Consider the following 27,882-nt stretch of genomic DNA (forward strand, 5'->3'; position numbering starts at 1 on the left):
GGTTAGAAAGGTCCATCTCATACTTTTCTAATATTGTATGAAGCTAAATTTGATCACAGACCACTTTGCCAAGAGAGGAAGTGTGAAATAGTGAGAAAAGCCCAAGGAATGCAGACCGAAGACTTCAGACGTGGCCTAGTCCTTCTGTGTTCAGTTTCTGGATCTGCAAGTTTGGGTTGTCATGTCAAGTCTGCTTACCCAATGGGGAAGGGTAGGGGTCAAATAAGATAATAAATGTGCAAATACTTTGAGAACTTCGCTGATTTGCAGTCAGTGGCTTTGCTGTGCACAGTAGTAATCCTAGAATTAAAGAGTTTAGAGGTTAAAGTAACTCCAAGTCAGAATATTCTCTCAGTATCCTAAACCTTCCTTCTCAGTGCTTCAGGACAGACTGCGGGAGCTTACACAAAGGATTGAAACGTGAAATCTTCCTTCTTATTCTCAGATATGACCTTGTATGTTGAATTGCTTTTGTATTCTAGAACATTTTGTTTCATGAAAGATGTTTTAGAAATTAATCCATGCAAGCAAGGTTTCTCCTTGACCTTGTGGTCAAGAAGAGTCAGAAGTAGAAGAGTTACGATACTCTATATTATTTTATACCATTTTATTATATGTATCATATTGCTAGTTAGAGTTATATTTGTACTGAGTTTTTCATCTAGAGTTCAAACTACACGTTGAATTATTAACTTAAATTTTCTTCCCATTTCTTCCTTAATTTCTAACAACTGACATTTCCCAGAAACTGTTAGAAGTTACTGTTTTTGCGTTGTTATGTCTCTGGCCTAACATACCAATACAGAGAAGGAGAAGGCGAAGGTTCTGTAATATTTGTTTAAGTGCAACAGTTAGTCGCTCAGTCATATCCAACTCTTTGCAACCCCATGGACTGTAGGCCACCAGGCTCCTCTGTCCATGGAATTCTTCAGGCAAGAAAACAAGTGAATTGCCATTCCCTTCTCCAGGGGATCTTCACCACCCAGAGATTGAACCACCCAAGTCTCCTGCACTGCAGGCAGATTCTTAACCATCTGAGTCACCAGGGAAGCCCCAGTAGTTAAATATTGTATTAATATCAACAAAGAATGGACTTTAGCATATCTAAAGGCAACATAGCTTTATAATTAAAAAGTTTCAAATGTTGTCATACACTGAGAATTTGGTTTATAATATGTCCTTAATATATGGTAATACCCAGCTGAAATAATATGGTGGAAATTGAAATTATTTAAATCAAATTTTTACTAGTAAAACATACTATTAAAATTAACTTCAAACTGAAGAACAAGCAAGGAATCTGAGGAAGAGAACTTTCAAACTTCTTTCTGTTCATTAGTGTTTTTGTTTTTTTTTTTAACTTTACAATATTGTATTGGTTTTGCCATATATCAACATGAATCCACCACAGGTATACACATGTTCCCCATCCTAAACCCTCCTCCCTCCCTCCGCATACCATCCCCCTGGGTCGTCCCAGTGCACCAGCCCCAAGCATCCAGTATCGTGCATCGAACCTGGACTGGTGACTCGTTTCATATTTGATATTATTCATGTTTCAATGCCATTCTCCCAAATCATCCCACCCTCTCCCTCTCCCACAGAGTCCAAAAGACTGTCCTATACATCTGTCTCTCTCGCTGTCTCGTACACAGGGTTATTGTTACCATCTTTCTAAATTCCATATATATGCATTAGTATACTGTATTGGTGTTTTTATTTCTGACTTACTTCACTCTCTATAATAGGCTCCAGTTTCATCCACCTCATTAGAACTGATTCAAATGTATTCTTTTTAATGGCTGAGTAATACTCCATTGTGTATATGTACCACAGCTTTCTTATCCATTCATCTGCTGATGGACATCTAGGTTGCTTCCATGTCCTGGCTATTATAAACAGTGCTGCGATGAACATTGGGGTACTCGTGTCTCTTTCCCTTCTGGTTTCCTCAGTGTGTATGCCCAGCAGTGTGATTGCTGGATCATAAGGCAGTTCTATTTCCAGTTTTTTAAGGAATCTCCACACTGTTCTCCATAGTGGCTGTACTAGTTTGCATTCCCACCAACAGTGTAAGAGGGTTCTCTTTTCTCCACACCCTCTCCAGCATTTATTACTTGTAGACTTTTGGATCACAGCCATTCTGACTGGCGTGAAATGGTACCTCATAGTGGTTTTGATTTGTTCATTAGTTTTAATGTTGAAAACTGTAGTTTTCAACAGTTTGCTGTTGTTTTGGAATAGATTACTAAAAACAACTTATATATATTTAGAACTTATCAAGCATTGTTCAAGAGAGTACAAAGAAGGAATACGACATACTCTTCAAGGGGCTCACAGTTGATAATTTTCTTACTCGGGTGAGACGTTGGAGGTTCTGATGGGAGAGTATGTGAAAGAGCACGCTTCCAGGCAGGGGCTTCCAACCCAGGTGTCTGTGCAGGAATGAAGTGGGTTTGTGGGGGAAGGCACCCAGGAGGGATACCCACACTGAAACTTGAAAGGAGAAGAGGAATTTGGGAGAAGCAGGGTCTCCTCAGCTTGGAAGAATAACAAACAAAGTGGGGTGGGGGGAGTGTAATGTGGTCGAAGGGAGGAAGGGGAGACCTTGAGGGTTTGACATCCTTCAGGTGTAGCATGTGGGACTAGGGCCTTAGTTACCAAACCTTGCTCCACATTAAAATCAACTGGGGGTCTTTAAGAACTCCTGCCGCCTAGCACCCACTCCTGGACAATTGCAGCTTAATTGGTCTGGGTCCCCACTTGGGCATTAGCCCTTGATGAGCGTGAATGCTTGGCAAAGCCTTGCAGGTTAAGTTGAGGAGCTTGGCCTTTATTCATCTGTGATTAGATGCAATTGAAAGATGACTTTTGCTGGGTAATGCACTTGCTTTATATTTAATGAAGCGTTTAAAACAATGATGCTGTTTCTTTAATGGGAGTTGCAGTGCCATTTAACTTGCTTTCATTTTTTTCTCTCAAATCTTCAGTGCTGTTTAAAAAAAAAAAACTTGGCAAAATTCAGTATCTTACAGTGACAGTTACTCTCATGTCTTTTGCATCAAAATGCTTTAGTTAATTTCCTCTTGGTTTAAAGTTAGGTACCCCGATAGCCACTATTTGGGGGAAACAAGTGCCATAGCATGAATAATTTTTCTCCCTCAGTGGTAAAACAAATCTTTTAACTTCTCACTTGAATCACAAAACAGAACCTCAGCCTTTAATTTCATTCTACTAAATGGACTGTGCCTCTGACCTTTTCCTTTGGGTCAATGCCAGTAGAACATCTTCATGTGAATTTTTTGTTTGTAAGTATGCACTTTGCTTTGGAAATGGGTATAGTCCCTTATAAGAATAGAAATGGTTATGTTCATAAGAGTTGTGTGTGAGTGTGTGTGTGTGTATAGTTTCTGGATTTAGTAGGAAAAAACTGTATATTTTTCCTTTCCTCTGTGACGTTTTGCAAGACTGCCTATAACTTAATTCTGTACAAGAATTGTCAAGAAATTGCTAGTTATCTCTCATCAGAGAAAAAGAAGTATGGATGGGATGGATAAACAGGGTTCTGTTATGGCCAACATCTTCATTGATCTTAACAGAATTGCTCTTTGCCTCCCCTGTATCTGTATTTTCTCTTGGCAGTAAGCCGAGTGAATTTGGAACAGAAAGAAAGAGAAAATCTACTTGGTTCCAAATGATGATAGCTGGGCATTGGTGTAGGGAAAATCACTTACAACTTCATAGTAGAATTACTAGAGGATTTCTCTTGTTTAGGGGAGAAAATTGAACTTCCTTTTGTGGCCAGGTTGGAGAGTTTCTAATTTAATATAACCCATAGCTTATGATATCAATTTAAATCTTATAATCATCATCTCAGTGGTATTTAGAGTTTTTAATTATGAAATAACTTTTATACTATTTCTAAATTGCAGTTAAAAAGGACTCAGAAAAAAAAATACTATGCAGTGCCTGAATTGGTATTTTAAGATCTATTTTGTTAAAGTAAAATAGATCTTAGGTTTTTCTTTTTTTAAAACATTGTGAATTGATTAAAAGTCTGGTTTATGGTTATATTATTTTACTATAGACTCTACAGTCAGAGAGATTATCTTCATGAAATTTCAAGATGTTTTCATTACAATATTCACAAATTTACATCTTGTTAGCTAACTATATTCTTAGGTAGGTTCTAAAGCAATCCGTATGTCTAGAAATATAGATTTGGGTAAGATTTTTGTCAGTGCATTTTATAGCTGAGAGGGCTTTCTGTTTTCCTAGTCGGTTCAGAGACTGTCAAAGTAGCAAAATTACAATTTCTGATTCAAACAGAAGGTGGCCATAGATGGCACTGTGACTCTCACCGATATTTAAAATATACCATATTGTGGCACTTTTGGAGAGAAATTTCCAAGATCAAATTCAGCTGTAACAGCCTGTTTGTATTGAGTTTACTTTTCAGTCTGAGAATGAATGATTTTAAACCCAGCAGAACTAGAAATGCTAACTCTGTTTTTTAACATTAATAAATAGATTACAGGCAGTTGTATTTCTTGAGTCCTCAATAATGTTTTCCAAAATGGTGTCTCTTAATACTGTCTCTGCAAAATGTTTTAACATAGGTGCAGTGACTAGCGATGCCTATTAAAGTACACCCATGACTCATTCTCATCTCCCAGAAAGGGTTATTGAAACCTTGCCACTAAATCAAGGGATTTTGTCTTTTGAATTCTGTCATGGCTAGGGCTAAACAACTGTCACTGGCAAATGACAAGAGGCATAGACAGCAAGGAAAAGGAAAAGAGATAAAGTAGGAGTAGGGGGAAATAAAAGTATAAGGAGAGAGGGAGGGAAAGTACTAGGCATGTACCAGAGGGCAAGGGTGCTGGTGGCAGCGGCCTCAGGTGCCAGTTTGTTGAGACTCTGTAAAGTGATCTGCCTATTCCTGCTATATCCTGATACTTTTAGTGTCTTTTTGGAATCTAGGTAGTAAGTACTAAGAAATAATCTCAAAGGACAAGCCAGTGTCATTAGGTTCACATTTGCCTAAAGTCTTTTCCAGTCCTCCAATTAAAAAAAAAACAAAACATAAATATTTATCAAATTTATGTTATTTTTATTTTTTGCTAATTATTACTCCCTCAGGTAGATTCTAGGGAAATAAACTTTCCATAGGTCTGGAAATATAGATTTGCATGCAAATCATCACATGCAAATTCCACCCAGCAAGGAATGTTAACTATATTCGTGAACTCCATGTTATGTACTTGGGGATCTGATGTATTTCTATCTTGATACTGATATTTTAGTAAAGTCAGGATGCTTGCTTTTGGGGACAGAAAATATAAGATCTTATTTTTTTTTCACTGAATGCTGGTTTTAATGGTAGTTTTTCTCTTTGGTCTAGAACATGCCAATAGCTCACCTCTACTCCACCCCACTCATGATGATCAAAAAAGAGTCTCCAGATATTCCAAATGTCCCCACTGAAGCAACAATATCCCTAATTGAGAAGCCCTCAGTCTAGAAAGATCACTGATAGAGATTTTAAAAGGAAAGGGAAAGAAAGTTAACTGTTGAGAGCCTCTAATAGGCTAGATGAACTTCCCTGGTGGCTCAGACTCTAAAGAATCTGCCTGCAATGCAGCAGACCTGGTTTGATCCCCAGGTTGGGAAGATCCCCTGGAGAAGGGATTGGCTGTAACCTCCAGTATATTCCATGGACAGAGGAGCCTGGCAGGCTACAGTCCATGGAGTCACAAAGAGTCGCTCAGGACATGACTGAGCGACTAAGACTTTCACTTTCAATAGACTAGAGTTTATAATTCAAGCATTTGAAATTACAAAAACCTAAGGCATTTTCCTAAGGTCTTATAATTTGGATCTGGGAATTGAAATCAAATCTATCTCACTCTAAAGCTGCTAAATCATACAGCTTTATACATTTCTCTTTAAAGAGTCACTAAAGTCTCTGTTAGTTCCAGTGTGTCCAGTTTAAAGAAAACTTGTTTCAACAAGTAACCTACATTTATTTCAAATAGACTGTAAACCAAGAGAAGCAGGTGATGTAGTAGGAGTTCACTGGATTAAGCATCAAAGTTCTGGCTCTGGGTGTCAGCTCTGATACTGACTAGCTGGTGCCATTGGCAAGTCATCATGCCCCGACTTCTTCAACTCTGAAAGCCGGGGGTCAACCTCCACATTCTCTAAGATCTGTGAGCTATGTCATTTAACGATATTGAAAGTGGGAATGCTTGGTATTTTAAGACCGGCAAAGGTTTTCACGTTGCTTTAGAACTATTCTATATGCAGTTTAGGACAACCGGTTTACTTTGGAACTTTGGGCCCATTTTATCTATTAGTCTCATGTTGATATGTCTGTCATTTCTACAATCCCTAGCTGGTTATTCACTGCATTTGGGAAGCCTTTTCTAATTATCTTTGTGTCATAACATATTTTCTTTACTTCCCACTTGCCCTGGCACTTACGTTATTCACCTGTATCAAAGTACACACTGTTTCCATGTCAGAGCTGAAATGATTTATTGATTTTCACTTACTTATGTTCTATTACTCCAGCCAAATTATAAAATCTTCAAGAGAAAAGACTTAAGTCTTCCCACTTTTAAGTTTTCTGAAGTAGTTAATAAATGCTATGCATAGAGCATATTCAGTAAGTGCCTACTGAATTAAGTTTAAGAATTTGCAATTTTAAAGCAAAGTTTTTTCCGATAAAACATCTATGATACATGGTGAGTGCGCAAAACATTTAAGAATTCCAACCAGACATCTAATGTGAATTGTTCTTTAAGCACAATATCTGTTTAACTTTAGTGGAGCAAAATAATAATGTCATGTGTTGCAATATGTTTTTTCTCTGTTCTGATTCCTTTTAAATTTCTCAGACCTGGGAATTAAGATGCTTTAAGAATGAAGTTTCTGAAATGCTCCATTGAGTACATCTTTTCAGAAATAGCCATCTGTAGGAAAATATGACATATTCATTGGCAGAGAAGAGCTGATAAATACAATTTGATGTAGTATTTCGGCAAACATTTCAATAACTTTCTGACATTTTCCTGTAGTTCTTATTTGCCTTATCAATAGTTGTAGTGACATATGATTGTCAACTTTTTATATTAAGACCAAACTAATAAATTAAACATGTTATGTTTATATCTGATGAAAGCTGACGTTTTGGAAGGGTGTTAGAATATCCTGACAGGTCCGGTTCATAAGCTTCTTTGGTATAAATATGCAGATGACATCTTTAGATATTGTTTGTACACATGCTGATAGAAAGCCTTGACAACGTAACAAATGCAAATGTCAACCTCACAATTTAACCTTTCTGTGTAGAGAAAGATGTTAGTTTTAAGTTACATGTATCTTTTAACTTTATTTCAAAGTTTTTATTATTTTTTAGCCTGTTATCACTACTGTTTCATGTACAGCTGAAAGCAGCCATTGCAAGAAGGTTTATACTTGCAAGCTTTTCTCCATCATGTTCCTGCTTAAACAATTGCAACTTCGTAGACGTATTTCTTTTTCTAATTCTTCAGGTTATTTTCTGCGTTTGTTTCCTATCTCCAGGATCTTTTTGTAGCATCCTTCTATTTATGGTTACAAAATATTTGGGGTTAATAAGAAAGCCTAAGAAAAACATTATGAATCCCCCTGCCTGCCCCCTACACATACTTTATGTTAAAGCATTTCTTATAAAACTTTGCCTGTGCTAAGATCTAACAGTTTAGAGTGTCATGCAGCACTTTTTAAAAATTTTGGCTTATAGAGGCTCAAATGGGGACAGCAGTGGCTAGGCTGGAAAGAACATTGGGCATTCTAGTTAGGAGGCCTGGATTTAAATCCAGCCTTAGCCATCAACTTCCTTTGCGAATTTTTGCAGGTCACCTATCATTTGGAGGCATTCCTCCCTCATCTATAAAATGAGAATAACAATACCCATTTTTCTTACCTGTGTGTGCAAGAATACATCATGAAAATGCTTTGGAAATTGTATCTTGGAAAACACATGGGAAAGGCATGTCATGAAATCCTTATTAAAGGACTCTTATATACAGCATCCTTGATTTCTTGTTTACTCTCTGTTTGAAAGAATACTCTTCTGCTTAAATGCTATCTAAAACTAGTTGTGGACACCTTTAAATCCAAGATTGTATGGTCATTGAATGCAGAAACCATTAGAAATACTATCACAGGTCCACATCTACCACACCCCCCCCATAAGTGATTGTTTGTTGTTCAATTTCTAAGTTGTGTCCAACTCCTTGTAACCCCATGGATTGCAGCATGCCAGGTTCCTCTGTCCTTCACTTTCTCCTGGAATTTGCTCAAATTCATGTCTATTGAGTTGGTGATGCTATTCTAACATCTCATCCAATGCTACCCTCTTCACCTTTTGTTTTAATCTTTCCCAGCATCAGAGCCTTTTCCAATGAGTTGGCTCTTTGTATCAAGTGGCCAAAGTATTGGAGTTTCAGCTTCAGCATCAGTCCTTCCAGTGAATATTCAGGGTTGGTTTCCTTTAGGATTGACTAGTTTGATCTCCTTTCTGTGCTCTCAAGAATCTTCTCCAGCACCACAGTTCAAAAGCATCAATTCTTTGGCGCTCAGCCTTCTTTCTGGTCCAACTCTTAAATCAGTACATGACTACTGGAAAAACCATCACTTTGGCGATATGGACCTTTGTTGACAAAGTGATATCTCTGCTTTTTAATACACTGTTTGGGTTTGTCATAGCTTTCCTTCCAAGGAGCAAGCATCTTTTAATTTCAAGGCTGAAGTCACCATCTGCAGTGATTTTGGAGCCCAAGAAAAGGTAATCTGTCACTGCTTCCACTTTTTCCCCTTTTATTGCCATGAAGTGATGAGACCGGATGCCGTGATCTTAGTTTTTTGAATGTTGAGTTTTAAGCTGGCCTTTTCACTCTCCTTTTTCACCTTCATCAAGAGGCTCTTTAGTTCCTCTTCACTTTCTACCATTAGAGTGGTATCATCTGCATATCTGAGGTTGTTGATACTTATCCCAGCAACCTGATTCCAGCTTGTGACTCACTCAGCCCAGCGTTTTGCATGATGTACTCTGCATATAAGTTAAATAAGCAGGGTGACAGTATACAGCTTTGAGGTACTCCTTTCCCAGTTTTGAACCAGTCTGTTAGTCCATGTTCAGTTCTAACCGTTGGTTCTTGACCTGCGTACAGGTTTCTCAGAAGACAGGTAAGGTGGTCTGGTATTCCCATCTCTTTAAGAATTTTCCAGTTTGTTGTGATCCACACAAAAACTTTAGTGTAGTCAATGAAGCAGAAGTAGATGTTTTTTGGAATTCCCTTGCTTTCTCCATGATTCATTGAATGCTGGCAGTTTGATCTCTGGTTCCTCTGCCTTATGCAAACCCAGCTTGTACATCTGGAATTTCTCAGTTCACATACTCTGAAGCCTAGCTTGAAGGATTTTGAGCATAACCTTACTACCATGTGAAATGAACGCAATTGTACAAACTGCACTCAATAGCTTGGGTCAACTTCAGCTAAATGATCCTTAGTGTTCCCTAACATATCACATTAAAGACTCAGATCTATCATTTCTTAACCTACACACAAGCCTTTTAGTCATATCCTTGATTTTACCACACATTGGTAAATGGACACAATTCAGTGCACTGTTAAAACAGTAATATCAGAAATAGTATCACTTTTTTAGGAGATAAAGTAAACTCAGGATTTGGGAAATTGTGTAGGCATGAATATCTTTTTTTTTAAAAAGATTTATTTATTTTATTTTTTGGCTGTGGTGGGTCTTTGTTATGGTGTGTGGGCTTCTCATTTCAGATGCTTCTCTTGTGGTGGAGCACGAGTTCTATACATGCTGGCTTCGGTTGTTGCAGTGTGTAGGCTCAGTAGTTGTGGAGCATGGGCTTAGTTGTTCTGCGGCATGTGGGATATCCCCGGACCAGGAATCAAAGCAGTGACCTTTGCATTACAAGGCGGATTCTCTATCACTAGACCCCCGGGGAAGTTCAGCCCTGTATATCTTATAAATGCTCTGCATCTGGGTTGAGAAATACTATGATAGAGTTAAGAAAATGTTTAAGAGGGGGTGTTTCTACAATATTATTTCTTTGAGAAGTATAGTAATACAGTTTTCCAAGCCAGCGATTATTTTTTTTAATCTGTATTTGAAAGCTATAGTAATTTATTTATTTTTTGGCCACATTGCAGCTCATGGGATCTTAGTTCCCCAACCAGGGATCGAACCCATGGCCCCGGAGTTGGAAGTGCAGAATCCTAACCACTGAACTGCCAGTGAATTCCCTAGAGATTCTTTAGAAGAGTAGAATTGGCTGCCTATAAGTATTGTTGGTAAGAGTCCTGTTATTAAAGTTAGTGAAAGTACTGATAGAAAATCAGAGAAGATGAATGAAAAATTAAGGTTGTTTTCATTAAAATGCTTAAAAAGGAAAAGACAAATAAAACTAATTAGTAAGCTATGTGTTTACTCACTCAGTTGTGTCTGACTCTTTACCACCCAAGGACTGTAGCCTACCAGGCTCCACTGTCCATGGGGATTCTCCAGGCAAGAATCCTGGAGTGGGTTGCCATGCCCTCCTCCAGGGGATCTTCCCAACCCAGGGATTGAACCCAGGTCTCCTGCATTGCAGGTGGATTCTTCAATGTCTGAGCCATCATGGAAGCCCAGGAAGCTATAGGTTGTGGTATTAATTCAAGTTATATTATTTTTTATAATTGTGTTAGTGGTTTAATATAATAGAATAATAATTTTTAACATTGGAGAAGGTTGAGATTTTGTATGTAATCAATGCTGTGTTTGATAGTATTACTAACGGAGATAAGCCTAGTGCAAAGTTTATCTTTGCTTATGGATCAAATCCAGATTTCACATCCTAGCATTCATTTTGCTCCTAATTCTCCCCCAGTCCCCAAGCCTTATCATTTTATAAGCTTAAACTGCCTTTGTTTGCTTCCCCATAGTCAAATTAACCGGCTATTGTTATCTGCAGTTGATTTCACTTATGCTCACCTAATTGCCTTTATACATGCTATTCTGTTTGAAATTCTTTTCTCCTGCTAATAACCTGTGCCTTTCAGTATCTGATTGGAAAATCACTTTAGCTTGTCTTTCTGACTTGATGCCATCTCCTCTGTTCCACATATTTTTTGTAATGAATTTACCTAAAAAGAAGAAAAGACGTTTCTCTTTTGTCCAGGTTGTTTAACTTAAAAGTTGGTCTTCATCTCAAAATTTAACTGAAGCCTGTACAAATATTTTGGTAGTGATTAATAGGTGGAGTCCTTTTATTTCCTGCCTATATAGATTTCTTTGGAAGACAAGGTGGTAATTATACAAAGAAATGTTCAAAGAACTGTTTGGATGGTAATTTGGTTTATTGGGTCACATTTCATCATGTTATGATAAATAAACAAAGAATACTGTCAACACACATATTTCCAGTGTAATTCTAACCTGTTTCTGATAGCTCTGTCCTCCATCTCTGTATCTCTGTCCTTATATCTGTACTATTAGGTCCTAAACCTTATACTGCCTTACAGTATGCTTTTCTTGTACGTGCAATTAGTCTTGTTCCTCCAGCTACATTGTATACTATTTTAGAATAGGAAATGTGATCTCTTATGCTGCGTGAGAGCCTATACATTCTACATAAATTTTTGTGAATTATGGATGAATGGTCACCCACTCCAGTATTCTTGCCTGGAGAATCCCCATGGACAGAGGAACTTGGTGGGCTACAGTCCATGGGGTCACAAAGAGTCAGGCACCACTGAGTGACTAAACAATAGATGAATAGGCATATCATATCAGATATTCTGAGAGAAAATAAGAATAGTTTTCCAGTTAACTGATCTCTATGGTAAGTGAAGAGAGTCAAGTTGGACTTAAACATACCTTACAATGTATTGCTTTCCTAAGTTTGGGTAAAATGTCTGTATGCTTCGTATTTAAAATGCAGGACTTAGCTATCCCATATCAACCAGAACCAGACCCAAAGACATTAGTTAATAGGAGTCTGAAAGTGTAGTGTTAGTCACTCACGTGTGCGTGCTCTGTCGCTTCAGTTGTGTCCGACTCTTTGTGACCCCATGGACTGTAGGCCGCCAGGTTCCTCTGTCCATGTGATTCTCCAGGCAAGAATACTGGAGTGGGTTACCATGCCCTTCTCCACGGGATCTTCCTGACCCAGGGATCAAACCTGTGTCTCTGAGCATTGCAGACAGAGTCTTTACCATCTGAGCCACCAGGGAAGCACGATAGGAGTCTTAATCATGTCCTAAAAAAGGTTTCTAGAAAAGGTAAATTTTTTTCTTTAAAATAGTACTTTTTTTATATTTAATATGTCATACCCCAAGCAAACGTGCTTCCCTGGTAGCTCAGCTGGTAAAGAATCCACCTGCAATGTACGAGACCCTGGTTTGATTCCTGAGTCAAGAAGATCCCTAGAGAAGGGATAGGCTACCCTCCAGTATTCTTGGGCTTCCCTGGTGGCTCATACTGTAAAGAATCCCCCTGCAATGCAGGAGACCTGGATTCTTCCTGGGTCGGAAAGATTTCCTAGAGGAGGACATAGCAGCCCACTCCAGGATTCTTGCCTGGAGACTCCCCATGGACAGAGGAGTCTGGCGGGCTGCAGTCCATGGTGTTGCAAAGAGTCGGACACGACTAAGAGACTAAACACAGCACCCCAAGTAAACAATATTCTACATTTAAGATATGAAGCGAAGTAATCACAACACAAACTTTAGTTTTATAACCTAAGCAGCTGTATTTGTTTAAAATACCCTGTGGGGGTTTGTTTTTTCCATCTTTCTAAGTTGTTGGAAATTTTCTGAGTTCTTCCTTTGTTTCTGAAAATGTATAACTTTCTCACTACTGAGTGCAAAAGACCTTTCTGTTCACAAATTGGCACCCATGATTTTAACATCACAGCATGCATTTTTCAACCTCAACTGCTATTGCCTTCATCCTGTCTGTTCAGGCAGCTGGCAGTCACTTTCAGAAGTCAGGATTATGGCTCCTCTCTTTCCAATATTGAAGATATTAACTACAGATCAGCAGTAGTTAAAACCAGGAGTGCTCAGTCAAATTCTCTGTGGTATTAAAAACAAAACTCACAAGTCAAGAACTACCCCTGGGAGACTGAGGTTCTATAGACCTGAATTGGGTCCCAAGTGATTCCAATGTACATCTTTAAAACAAGAACCATTAGGCTAATATTTCCCAGTCTTCACCACGAGGGAAACCAAATAAAAAACATTTATTAAAGAAGCATTGATTTCCATATTTTTAAAATTAGCATAGGTAGGGAGATAGAATTTTAAATATGTGACTGAAGTCAAGGTTTGTTAAATCAATGTGAGGGAACTGAGTTCATATAATTTTAGCTTAAACAAAGGAACAACCAAATGAAATTCCTGATGTTTTAATCAGGCTGTGTAGTCTTGTACTGGCTAAATATATGATCACCATTAATTTTTCTGAAATATTGAAGGCAGCTCATGAGCCCTTCAATACCTGTCTGGATATCTGGTAGAGAAGGAGAGAAACATGAGTGAGAGATAATGGAGAGTGTGTTGATGCCTAGACACACAGAACTGCACAGTTCAAGAGCAAAGCTACAGAGTGCCTCTCGGGACACAAAGGAAGCTGGGATTTTTGACTTTCCAGTGGCATCCTCTCTAAGTGGAAAAGGAAGAGGAAGAAGGGGCTAATGCTTATTGAGTGCTCATTATGTACCAAAAACTGTATTAAGGACAGTTTGTTTTTTATCTCTTCAGAAGCCCTACGAAGTTAGATGTTAAGACTGATTCAGGGATGTAGAGACACCCTCAGTTAGATATAAGATGGCTTGCCCAGGGTCACTGAGCTGGTCAGTGACTGAGCAAGAATGAAAAACCAAGATTCTTTGATTGTGTGTCCGATGTTCTTTCCAGTATACCACTCTGTCTTCTAAATGCACTTCCTGCAATGGTCCAGTTTTTAGAAGTCATATAGGACCCTGGCTCATCTCTCTGGTCTTCGTTTATTGTTGGTTCATTATTTGTGAAGTATTAGGGAACCTTATAAACATACTCTACGAATGCCTGCGTGTTTAAGTTCTTCAGAGCTAAGATCTGAGTATACTGTAAAAGGAAAGAGCTGCTGGGATCCTAGAGCTCAGTGTGTGTGCACTTAGTTGCTCAGTCGTATCTGACTCTTTGCGACCCTATGTAGCCTGCCAGGCTTCTCTGTCCATAGGGATTCACCAGGCAAGAATACTAGAGTGGGTTGCCATGCCCTCCTCCATGGGATCTTCCCAACCCAGGGATCGAACCCAGCTCTCCTGCATTGCAGGCGGATTCTTTACCAACTGAGCCATGAGGGAAGCCCAAATATACTGGAGTGGGTAGTCTATCTCTTTTCCAGCAGATCTTCCCGGCCCAGAAATCGAACTGGGGTCTCCTGCATTGCAGGTGGATTCTTTACCAACTGGGCTGTCAGGGAAGCCCAAGTTCCCCAAGGTCATTCTTTAATTTTATTCTTGCATATGGAACTTTTGCCTCTCTCTCAGCTCTGTTTCCTTCTTTGTACAATGAAGTGATTAGACTAGACCAGAAGTTCCTCAAGTAGACCAATAGGTCAGTAAATGGGAATCACTTGAGGGCTGGTTGCTGGGCCCACCTGAGAGTTTCTGATTCAGAACACCCAGGAAGAGGCCTGGGGATTTGCATTTCTCTGAGTCCCAGGTTGCTGCTGAAGCATCATCATGGGACCACACTTTGAGAGTCACTGGGGGAGATGATCCATAAAGGCTCTTCCAGCTCTAAACTTTGTGACTCAGCTCATCAATTTCCTGGACTTCTTGGAAGATAGCTGTATCTTCCACTTTGAAGATGTACGCCTTGAATCTCTGCTTTATTTAATTGTGTGTGATGCCCTTTCTAGTAATACTGCAGGTCCTTTTCCCTTAGAGATTATTTCTTTCTGCCTCCCCTATTCTTTGTGTACTGCCAAATAGAATGTTTGTTTAACTAATGTTAATGCAGAGAATTTCCAGAGCTGCCCTTTGGGGAAATTTAAATGAAATTTTAAAGTATCATTAAGAATGCAAACAATAAATTCTTTGATTAGCTGTAGGCATCTTTACATTGGGATGACTGAAAAAGGTTCTAGTTAATTAGAAGTAATTTGTTAGAAACCTGAATCCTCTTTTTTCCTTTCTCAGATTAAAACTCAGTTCCCAGCTGGATGCTTATAAGTGCAGGAAATGTAATTGTCAGATGATTAATTGCAAAAGATAGATAATTAGAGTTCATATGATGTGTCAAATATGGGTAACCTAGAGATTGACTACATGTTGAAAGAGAACAGCTAAAATCTATTGTGCGTTGTGCCTATCTATGGATGATTAACCTTTACCACCAGAGCTTGAAGAAAGGATTAGGTAAAAAGAGTAGTCGCCTAAACCTTTCCTTTTATTTTTTTCCCCCATTTTGGGTAAATTCTTTATAATGAAAATGACTAGAAAAGAATTCCCATTATCTGAAATCAGGCTTAGATGGTTGAGCTGTTGCTGAATTACCTTTTCTAATGTCAGATAAAGGTTTTGGGATTTGTAGCTGTGTTTTATTACCGTATGTATTTTTCAACTCCATTAAACCTATCTTAAATATTTCTTTCCCTAGTTGTAATGAATAGTTTTTATTTTCTAAAAATAGTGACCTTGTCTTATCTCTTTTGAAGTTAGTATCTCTTGTTCCTGGAAATTCAGTGTTTTCACTGTAAGCCAGTGGATTCTAAGGTGGAGCAGTTTTGCATTAAAAAAAAAAAAATGTACTTATGCTATTTCTTTTAAAAACATCCATCAAAAAAATTAGCGAGTTGGAAAAAAGGTCTTACAGCCTGTCAGTAATTAAATTAGCCATCTCTATTTTGGCTTACCTGTTGGTTTATTTGAAATTACAATGAAATTAATAAAGACTAGGTTTTTCTTCTGTATTTGTAACTGGGACTCTCTCCATCTTCTAAACTTTCTATTTCTACTGAAGAGTTTTTCAGCTTTCAGAAATACTGCTTTACAGATTCAGCTAATGACCCAAATCCAGCTTGTTTGTTGTGTAGGAGTTGTATTAAAATAACTCACTGTATGAGTATTGTCATTAATGATATGCTCATTTTGATAATGGGGCTGCAGATTCTTAGTCTATAGTCCTTGGGGAGATGCTACGTTTTTTTTTTTGTTTTTTTTTAACTAAGTATTGTTCTGGCTCCTTTCCTTGATTGGCCCAGAAATAGCAATCAGCTGGGGAGCAGGATGACATGCCTCTTAGCGATCCCTTTGATCTTTGAGATGAGTATCAACATTGTATGCTTCCTAATGGAAGTGTAATTTAATGAAATCTATTGGGTAAACATACTTCAGATGTTCAAAGGAGGTGACAAAATTTTTGCTGGCAGCCAGGACCTGGCGGCTTTCCAGCTTGCCTCTAGCTGCTATGCATATAGCATTGAGAAAGGCACTTAAAATAGGAACATAAAGTATTATTTTCATTGTGTTTCAACCCCCCCCTGCCTGCCCTCCCCTACCAATTGCTTTCCCTCAGGATTATCTTTGTGGTATTTCTGGGAGGACCCTTTGACATATAACCTTTCCTAGTATAAAGTAGAATGTGAGATTTGATCTTTTTATATGTTTTTGTTTGTTTGTTTGTTTGTTTTGTTTTATGACACCAAGAGTAGTATATTAGGTGTATGGCACCAGAATCAGGAGAAGTTGTAGGCACGAGACTTAACATAGAACATCCTAGAGGGGAAAAGGCACATATTTCAGTACTGGTGGATTAAATTAAACATCTATTTTTGGGAGGAGATGAGAGAGCACTTTTAACAATCCTTGAAGAAGTGATGGAAATAGACCCAGACATCAGGAGTCAGGGGACCTGACTAATCTCAGTTCTGTCACTTTCTAGCTGTGTCGTTCAAGGCCAGTCACTTTCTCTGGGCCTCAGTTTTCTTAGCTGTAAAATGAATAGATTGAGTTAGGTAATTCCAAAGATCATTTTCAACTCTGAGGTTTTATAATTCTTTTTAAAACTGAATATCAGTACCATCCAATAAAAATATTATGGCAGCCACATGTGTAATTTTAAATTTCCTAGTAACCACATTTTTTTTAAGAAAGCAGAATGAAAGAGGCAAAATTAATTTTAGTAATGTATTCTATTTAACCCAGTAGATCCAAACAAAATATTATCATTTCAGTATGTAATAAGTTTTAAAAATTATTAATGGGCTATTTTACTTTCTTTTTTTCTTTCTAAGTCTTCAAAAGCCAGTACGTATTTTACGTTAGTGTATTTCAGCTCTGACTGTCCATATTTCAAGTGCTCAGTAATTACATATGGCTGGCTGCTACCGAATTGGACAGCAGCTCTAGATGCTACAATCCAACTATTCTAAACCGCATTCCCAGGAGACAGTTGGGCATGAAAGTAAACATTCTGAGGCCTCTACCTAATCCACTAAACCAATGTTTCTCAACATTGGCTGTACCACCCAGGGAACTTTAGAAAGCTGGATCATCTGGATCCATCAGCTTTAGAAAGCTGCTGCCTGGATCATCTTGCCCTAGGTGCAGCCAAGGCATAGGGATTTTTTTAAAGCTTCCCAAATGATTCCAACGTTCAGTCCAGGTTGAGAACTTCTGCACTAGCCATAATGCCCTTAAATTCAGCTGTGCCGTATTTCATAGGCTCTCCACCATCAAGGAAGCCTCTGTATCTTCCAGCTTCACCTTGTCTACCCAACTTTCTTGATAATAAGGAGAATATAGGATCCTCAGAAGGCAATTGCACCCCACTCCAGTACTCTTGCTTGGAAAATCCCGTGGACGGAGGAGCTTGTTAGGCTGCAATCCATGGAGTGGCTAAGAGTCGGTCACGACTGAGCGACTTCACTTTCACTTTTCACTTTCATGCATTGGAGAGGGAAATGGCAGCCCACTCCAGTGTTCTTGCCTGGAGAAACCCAGGGACCGGGGAGCCTGGTAGGCTGCCGTCTATGGGGTTGCACAGAGTCGGACACGACTGAAGTGACTTAGCAGATAAGATCCAAAATGTTGACACTCAGTATTCCATGCCAGGCTGAATGAAACACAAGCTGGAATCAAGATTGCCAGAGGAAATATCAATTATCTCAGACATGCAGATGACACACCCTTATGGCAGAAAAAGAAGAGAATCTAAAGAGCTTCTTGATGAAGGTAAAAGGGGGGAGTGAAAAAGCTGGCTTAAGACTCAACGTACAAAAAACTAAGATCATGTATGTCATCTCGTCCCATCAATTCAGTTCAGTCGCTCAGTCATCTCCGACTCTTGGCAACCCCATGAACTGTAACATGCCAGGCCTCCCTGTCCATCACCAACTCCCGGAGTTTACTCAAACTCATGTCCACTGAGTCGGTGATGCCATCTAACCATCTCATCCTCTGTCGTCCCCTTCTCCTCCTGCTTTCAATCTTTCCCAGCATCAGGGTCTTTTCAAATAAGTCAGTTCTTCGTATCAGGTGGCCAAATTATTGGAGTTTCAGCTTCAGCATCAGTCGTTCCAATGAACACCCAGGACTGATCTCCTTTAGGATGGACTGGTTGGATCTCCTTACTGTCCAAGGGACTCTTAAGAGTCATCTCCAACACCACAATTCAAAAGCATCAATTCTTCAGTGCTTAGCTTTCTTTATAGTCCAACTCTCACATCCATACATGACCACTGGACAAACCATAGCCTTGACTAGACGGACCTTTGTTGACAAAGTAATGTCTCTGCTTTTTAATATGCTGTCTAGGTTGGTCATAACTTTCCTTGCAAGGAGTAAACATCCCATCACTTCGTGGCAATGATGGAAACAGTGACAGTCTTTATTTCCTTGGGCTCCAAAATCACTGCAGATGTTGACTGCAGCCATGAAATTAAAAGACACTTGCTCCTTGGAAGTGTCTAGACTAGAAAGAAGTACACCTCATTGTACTTCTAATATGCATTTCCCTAATGACTATTGGTGTCGAGCATCTCTTTACATGCTTATTAGACACATATATCTTTGGTGAATTGTCTGTTCTTTAACTCATTTTTTAACTAGGTTGTCTTCTTATGATTGAGATTTCATGTATTCTGGATGCAAGTCCTTTATCAGATACGTGGTTTGCAAATATTTTCTCCAAGTATGTGGCTTGTCTTTTTACTTTCTTAATGATGTCATTTGAAGTACAAAAGTTTTACATTTTGAGAGTTTAATCTATTAATTTTTTTTAATGGATTGTGTTTTCTGTAATGTATCTCACAAATTTCTTCCCAACAACCCAATGATACAAAACTTTTCTTCTAGAAATTTTAGAGTTTGGTTGTTTCTTAGGTCTATGATTATTTTAAATTAATTTTTTTCATATGGCATGAAGTAAAGTATCTATGTATTTATTTATTTTTATATATGGATATCCAATTGTCCCAGCACTACTTGTTGAAAAGACTTATCTTTTCCCCCATTGAATACCCTTGGCACTTTTGTGAAAATCAGATAACCATAATGTAAGAGTTTATTTTTAGATTCTCAATTCTGTTTCAGTGATTTATATGTCTATGTTTATGCTGGTAGCACAGTGTTCTGATTACTGTAGTTTTACAGTAAGTTTTGGGGCTTCCCTGATAGCTCAGTTGGTAAAGAATCCACCTGCAGTGCAGGAGACCCAGGTCCAATTCCTGGGTCAGGAAGATCTGCTGGAGAAGGAATAGGCTACCCACTCCAGTATTCTTGGGCTTCCCTTGTGGCTCAGCTGGTAAAGAATCTGCATGCAATACAGGAGACTTGGGTTTGATCCCTGGGTTGGGAAGATCCCCTGAAGAGGGGAAAAGCTATCCAATCCAGTATTCTGGCCTGGAGAATTCCATGGACTGTAGAGTCCATGGGGATCACAAAGAGTCAGACAGGACTGAGCGACTTCCACTGTCACTGTAAGTTTTAAAATCATAGCGTACGTTCTCCAAGTTTGTTCTTTTTAAAAAAATATTCTAGGTTCTTGGCATTTCCATTTAACTTTAAGAAACAGCTTGTCAATTTCTATGAAAAAAAAATATGCTGAGATTTTTGATGGGGATTCATTGAATAGAATCAGTGTGGATCTATATGGGGGAAATTGCCATCTTAACAATATTAAGTCTTCCGATCCATTTATTTGTTTGTCCTTTAATTTCTCTCACCAGCGTTTTATAGTTTTTAGTGTGTAGTTCTCGTACTTCTTTTATGAAGTTTATTTCTAAATATTTTATTATTTATGATGCTGTTGTGAATGAATATTTTTCTTAATTTTATTTTTGGTTTGTTTGTTGTTAGTATATAGAAACACATTAGATTTTTGTATATTGATCTTATATCGTGCAACCTTACTAAACTTGCCTACTAATTCAAGTAGTTTTCTTTGTAGTTCTTTTGAATTTAATACATAAAAGATCATATCAACTGTGAATAAAGACAGTTTTGCTTCTTTGCAGTATGTATACCTTTGATGTTAATTGTTTATTTTCCTTTTTGTGCTGTCTAAAACCTTCACTTCTGTGTTGACAAGAAGTAGTGAGATTGAATTTCCTTGCCTTGTTCACTTTTTGAGGGGACACATTCATATTTTTTACCATTAGATTGATGTTCAGTCAGTTCAGTTCAGTCACTCAGTCATGTCCGACTTTGCGACCCCATGGACTGTAGCAGGTCAGGCCTCCCTGTCCGTCACCAACTCTCAGAGTTTACTCAAACTTCCAATGAATATTCAGGACTGATTTCCTTTAGGATGGACTGGTTTGATCTCCTTGCAGTCCAAGGGACTCTCAAGAGTCTTCTCCAATACCACAGTTCAAAACCATCAATTCTTCGGCACTCAGCATTCTTTATAGTCCAACTCTCACGTCCATACATGACTACTGGAAAAAACCATAGCTTTGACTAGACAGACCTTTGTGGGCAAATTAATTTCTCTGCTTTTTAATATGTTGTCTAGTTCTACCTGTTGCTTCCTGACCTGCATACAGATTGATGTTAGCTGAGATGTTTTATAAATGTCCTTTATCAGGTTGAGGGTTTTTCCTTTTGATCCTAGTTTGTTTTCAGTCTATATGATGGGTAATGGATTTTGTCAAATGCTACTTCTGTGTCTCACACCACCCTTATGGCAGAAAGCAAAGAGAAACTAAAGAGCCTCTTGATTAAAGTGAAAGAGGAGAGTGAAAAAGCTGACTTAAAACTCAGCATTTAAAAAGCTAAGATCATGGCATCTCATCCTATCACTTCATGGCAAATAAATGGGGAAACAATGGAAACAGTGACAGACTTTATTTTCTTGGGCTCCAAAATCATTGCAGATGGTGACTGCAGCCATGAAATTAAGAGACGTTTGCTCCTTGGAAGCAAAGCTATGACCACCCTAGACAGCATATTAAAAAGCAGAGACATTGCTTTGCTGACAAAGGTCCATCTAGTCAAAGCTTTGGTTTTTCCAGTAGTCATGTATGGACGCAAGAGTTGGACTATAAAGAAAGCTGAGCGCCAAAGAATTGATGCCTTTGAACTGTGGTGTGTCTCTTGGACTGCAAGGAGATCCAACCAGTCCATCCTAAAGGAAATCAGTCCTGAATATTCATTGGAAGGATGGATGCTGAAACTTAATAGGTTGGCCACCTGATGCGAAGAACTGACTTATTTGAAAAGACCCTGATGCTGGGAAAGATTGAGGGCAGGAGGAGAAGAGGATGACAGAGGATGAGATGGTTGGATGGCATCACCGACGTGATAGACATGAATTTGAGCAAGCTCTGGGAGTTGGTGATGGACAGGGAAGCCTGACATGCTGCGGTTCATGGGGTCACGATGACTCGGACATGACTGAGTGACTGAACTGAACTGATTTCTGTGTGTATTGAGATGATCATGTAATTTTTTTCCTTTTTTGTATTGATGTGATCAGTTATTTTAATTGATTTTAGACGTTAAGCCAGTCTTATATTCCTAGTATAAATCCCACTTTATTATATTATATAATCTATTGTATATGTTGCTAGATTTGGTTTACTAATATTGTATTAAGGATTTTTACATTTATATTTATGAACGATACTAGTCTATTGTTTTCTTGTCAAATCTTTGTCTAGTTTACATCACAGTAGTACTGGTCTCATAGAATAAGTTGGGAACTGTTTCTTCCTATATTTTCTAAATATCTTAGTGTAGGTGGTTTATTTCTCCTTTAAATGGTTTTTAAAGTTAATTTTTATTGGAATATAATTGCTTTACAATGTTGTGTTAGTTTCTTGCTGTACAGCAAAGTGAATCAGTTATACATATACATATAGCCACCCTTTTTCAGATTTCCTTTCCATTTAGGTCACTACAGAGCACTGAGTTCCCTGTGCTATATAGTCGGTTCTTGTTAGTTACCTATTTTATAAATAATAGCGTATATATTGTCAGTCCCAATCTCCCAATTCATCTCACCCTTCTTCCCCACCTTGGTAACCTTAAGTTTTCTTTCTACCTCTGTGAGTCTATTTCTCCTTTGCAAATAAGTTCATCTCTACCATTTTTCTAGATTCTACATATAAGCAGTATTACATTTGTTTTTCTCTTTCTGACTTACTTAGCTCTGTATGACAGTCTGCAGGTCCATCCACATCTCTGCAAATGGCACTGTTCCATTCTTTTTTATGGGTGAGTAATATTCCAGTTGTATGGATGTGCCACATCTTCTTTATCCATTTCTCTGTTGATGGACGTTTAGGTTGCTTCCATGCTGGGCTTCCCTGGTGGCTTGGTGGTAAAGAATCTGCCTGCCAATGTAGGAGATTTGGCTTTGATTCCTGGGTCAAGAAGATCCCCTAGAGAAGCAAATGGCAACCCACTCCAGTGTTCTTACCTGGGAAATCCCATGGACAGAGGATGCTGGTGGGATTAGTCCATGAAGTCACAAATGAGTCAAAGAGGACTTAGCAACTAAATAACAACAAATGCCCTGGCTATTGTAAATAGTGCTGCAGTGAACATCAGGGTGCATGCATCCTTTCAAATTATGGTTTTCTTTGGATATATGTCTGGGAGTGGGATTTCTGGACCATATGGTAGCTGTAGTTTTAGCTTTATTTTGTTTTTTTTTTTAGATCTCCCTTAAGTGTTTGATAGAATTCATCAGGCAGTGAGGGACTGGGCTGCTTTTCCTTGTAAAAAGATTGTTTTACTAATTTAATTTCTTTACCTGTCATCAGTCTATTCTAGTTCCATTTCTTTTTGATTCAGCTTTTATAAGTTATGTCTAACAAGTTTTCTATTTCATGGAAATCCTCTAATTTGTTAGTATAAATTCTTCATAATATTTCCTTACAGTCCTTTCGTTTTCTGTAGAGTTTGTGACAGTGTCTCATCTTTCATTTTGTAATTTTATGTCTTCTTTTTTATTAATCAGTCTAACTAAAAGTTTGTCAGATTTTTTGGATTTCTTTTAAAAAACAAACTTTGGCTTTTTTGATTTTCTTAGTTATTTTTCTGTTTTCTATTTCATTGTTTCTGTTCTGACCTTAATTATTTCCTTTCTTCTACTTTAGGTATCATTTGCTTGTTTCTTTTAGTGGCAGGTTAGATAATTGATTTTAGGCCCCTCTTCCTTTCTAAGGTAAATATTTAAAGCTCTAAATTTCCTTCTACCAGCTATTTTTAAAAAATGTAAACTCTTGACATTTTCTATGTTACATTCCAGATTAATATTGGTAAACTAAAATAAAATTTGAAAATAGACCTGGAAAGCTAATAACGAGAGCCTTTTCACCCCTAATACTGAGTCAAATGCTCTTAAGAGCCCAATAATTTTTCAAGATGTATGGAATGCACAGACTGGTAGAGGGGTTTCTTTCTCGGTGCAGGAAAGAGGCCTGTTTGTTCTGCCACAGTGCTTTTGCCTTAAAAACATTAGCCAAATAATAGTGACCACCTGCTAATAGTCCATTTCACTGAAGGGAATAATTCAGCAAAGTCTTTTTTTTTTTTTCTTTAACCCAAAAAAAGTTCCTCTTCAACTCGTAATTTTGAAAGTTTTCAAGCATACAGAAAAGCTGGAAGAGGAGTACAGTAAGCACCTGTACACGAGTGTGTGCTGTCACTTCAGCTGCATCTGACTCTTTGTGACCCTGTGGACTGTAGCCCTCCAGGCTCCTCTGTCCATGAGATTCTCCAGGCGAGAACACTGGAGTGGGTCACCATTCCCTCCTCCAGGGGATCTTCCTGATCCACGTATGGAACCTTCATCTTAAGTCTCCTGCATTAGCAGACAGGTTCTTCACCACCAGTGCCACCAGTGCCACCAGGGAGCCCAATTACCTCTATGCTGCTGTGTTGCTTTAGTCATGTCCGACTGTGCGACCCCATAGAGGGCAGCCCACCCGTCCCTGGGATTCTCCAGGCAAGAACACTGGAGTGGGTTGCCATTTCCTTCTCCAGTGCATGAAAGGGAAAAGTGAAAGTGAAGTCGCTCAGTCGTGCCCGACTCTAGCGACCCCATGGACTGCAGCCTACCAGGCTCCTCCATCCATGGGATTCTCCAGGCAAGAGTACTAGAGTGGGGTGCCATTGCCTTCTCCGAATTACCTCTATACCTTTACTTAAATTTAGGAATAACTGTTAATACTTTCCTTCATTTGCTTCTCTGTCTCTTTTAAACATACTTGTGTGTATTTCTGAAGGAATCAAGCATGAACTCCCAAGTTTGTAGCTTGAATAACTAAGTTTTTCAGTGGAAAAACTGAGTTGGGGAAGATTTGTGAGGAACATACATTTTATTTCTTTGTCTTGTGGGAGAATGGCGGTTGTAGGATCAATAATTTACTCTCAGATGTTTAAAATTTGGGATAGTTATCCCAGTGAAGAACATCCCAGTGCAGAAATTAAATAGCCAGTTGGATATATCAAGTTTGAGTTCTGAGGTGAAATTGAGTTAGATCTATTTTAAAATTAGCATACAGATATATTTAAACCTTTAGAAATTAATGAAAAGACATAGAAGAGAGTGTCAGAAGAGGGTTCTTGACCAATTGACATGAATTATAGCAAGTAGAGAACGGTTTGAATTGAATTAGAAAAAGAAAGCTACTAGTGAGGTAGACGCAAAGCCAGATCATTTCTACAGAAGAGACTATTTAAAGGAAGAGGCTCTTTGAGCAAAGCTGATTGAATACTGTTAAGAAGTTACATAAAATGAAGGCATAGAAAAGTGTCCACTAGACTGTCTGTGCGACACTGTTGACAACTTGACTAGAACCTATATAGGTTGAGAGGCAGGAACTAGGATTCAGCAAGTTATCTTTAAATCTTGGCTTGGTTACTCACAACCATTGTTATTTAATTATTTATATATGAAGGTTGGGAAGACCCCCTAGAGAAGGGCGCAGCAATCCACTGCAGTATTCTTGCCTGGAGAATCCTATGGACAGGGGAGCCTGGCAGGCTACAGTCCATAGCATCCCAAAGAGTCAGACATGACTGAAGCAACTTAGCACATAGCCCACATTCTTAAAGTAAAATTATTACTCCATTAAACAAATTCAGTGTTAAATTCATTTCACCTAAGCAGATGTTTATTAACTGCCATTTAAGTCATTTAAATGATAATGCAGATTGTGTTCTGGTAAATTGAACAGTACAATTTTTTGGTCACTGAGGTCCTGGCTGTTCTGCTGATAGAGAACTATTTCAGCTAAGAACTTTAGTTTATTCTGAATATTTGGGTAGAGCACTTAAATGTGATCCTGACCACTTACAAATTTTTTTCAGTATTTATATTCCTTTTATTTCCAACCAATACAGCTGCCAGTTGGACCAATGTTTAAAATAAGTTGCCTTAGAATAATAATAATAAACTTGTTGGTTATTCTTCCTTCAGCAATAGAAGGAGGGGGGTAGTAAAAGAAAGGAAACATTTGAGTAATGCAATTGGACTGGTTATATAAACTGATTTATTTTAGAAGCTTTGCCTGGTTTAAGTTCTTACTCTGATTTTCATTAGCTATTTGAACTTGGGCAAGTTACTTATTTATATATATAGATGTAAGTTTAATATATATATGTAAATGTAAAATATATATGTATACACACAGAGAGCTCTTAGAATAATACCTGATACATAGTAAGCTCAAAAAATATATTAACCATTATTTTTTTTAACACAAATTAGGTTGATTTTTAACTAACTTCTTCTCAGTTCCAAAGTAAAGCATTATTTAATTCAGGCCAAAATCCCCAAAAGAGAATTTCTTTGACATAAGACAGTTCTCAGTTGTATAACCACAAGTCTAATGAGTGACATGATCTAATTATTGGTCCACAAGAGTGTAGCAGAATTATATTTGCTAGCTCTAGAAAGTAGATCTACATGAATATGTAAATAGATTAAAGTTTTATCTCTAATATGGAATGTCCTATAAACTAGTGCCAGTTTTATATGTGAAAAAAGCTGAAAGATAACTGATTACCCTCTCCTAAAATTTATGGTTCTTAAAGCAAATCATACCATCATTTTCAGTCTCTTACTGTTTATATTAAGGGATGTGAAATAACGTAATAGATCATCCCTCGGTAATTTCCATTATGATACAGAATAGTCCCTCTTCTTTGGTATGTCCTTCCTCCACTGGATTATGCACTATATATGAATGCTTTCTGTCCAAGCATTCAGAGTAAACTCGGGTTCTTAGCTATACCCAGTGTTTTTCACTAGCACAGTCAGGTTTAAACTGACCAGAGAATTGCTCTTCTGATTTCATTAGACCATAATTTGCCTTTCCCTCAGGAGGCTGGGTTAAGTTTTTCTTAAAGAGCCTTCTATTCCGAAGTGCTATTATTGTATAATTTATAAAATATTAATGATGTTGAGATTTTTACCCTGCAAAACCCTTCAAAGGGGTTTATTTTGCTTCAAAACGGGTACTTTCCCTCTTATTTGATCTACCTATACAGTTTCCAAGCACACGATAAACTAACCTGCCCGCTAACAACTGCAAAAACTACAAATAGATGCAATACTTTTGTGAAATCTTTTTAGGAAAACATTATGGAATATACTGTGGCTATTTAGAGAAGTAAAATGACAGTAATTTACAAATATATTTAAACTAGACAGAAAAGAATAAATAAAGCTTGTGGGATACATTCATCCCAGTTGCCTAATTTTTAAGTTATTCATATGGTGAAGTGAAGTTGCTCAGTCGTGTCTGACTCTTTGCGACCCCCTGGACTGTAGCCTACCAGGCTCCTCTGTCCATGGGATTTTCCAGGCAATAGTACTGGAGTGGGTTGCCATTGCCTTCTCCAGGGGATCTTCCTGACCCAGGGATCGAACCTGGGTTTCCAGCATTGTAGACAGATGCTTTACCGTCTGAGCCACCAGGGAAGTCCATTCATATGGTACTCAAGTTAAATAAAGATTGAGTAGACCTTGGTTTGCAGTTGGATTTGTAACCACCATTTTTTTCCTCTCATGTGACTTCCAAAGGCTACCTTACCATATATTCAGATGAACAATTTTCTTAGAAATGCTGTTGCTTAAAGTCTTAGGTGTTTTATTCAGGTAACCTGTCACTTTAATAAATGTCTTTCCTAAGTGTCTCTGTGAATTATTCTATTTTCACCATAGGAACTAAAATGTTATCTAGTAGAGTTTTGTCCAAAGAGAATGGGGTGAAGATGGTGGTACAATCGATCATTCATCTGCTAGATGTCAGCAAAAGTTTCAAGTAAATGAAGAAATTACCAGGCTTTGGGGAAACTGGCTTTAT

General features: G+C 38.1%; 1 protein-coding gene across 33 annotated transcripts in view; it reads left to right on the forward strand.

The window, feature by feature from the left end:
- Positions 1–27,882, forward strand: part of VTI1A (vesicle transport through interaction with t-SNAREs 1A) — a 381,817-nt gene that overhangs the window by 27,777 nt on the left and 326,158 nt on the right. For 2 of the 33 annotated variants that reach the window (XM_055560780.1, XM_055560785.1), the window contains exon 1: positions 18,172–18,292. The exons of 27 other annotated variants lie outside the window; for them this stretch is intronic. In XM_055560780.1, coding sequence (XP_055416755.1) covers positions 18,251–18,292 — 42 coding nt within the window. In that variant the 5' untranslated portion in view covers positions 18,172–18,250. 4 more of the 33 variants (XM_055560784.1, XM_055560789.1, XM_055560782.1 and 1 more) reach the window with 4 other exon arrangements.

Source organism: Bubalus kerabau, chromosome 22 (assembly GCF_029407905.1).
Source record: "Bubalus kerabau isolate K-KA32 ecotype Philippines breed swamp buffalo chromosome 22, PCC_UOA_SB_1v2, whole genome shotgun sequence".
NCBI lineage: Eukaryota > Metazoa > Chordata > Mammalia > Artiodactyla > Bovidae > Bubalus > Bubalus kerabau.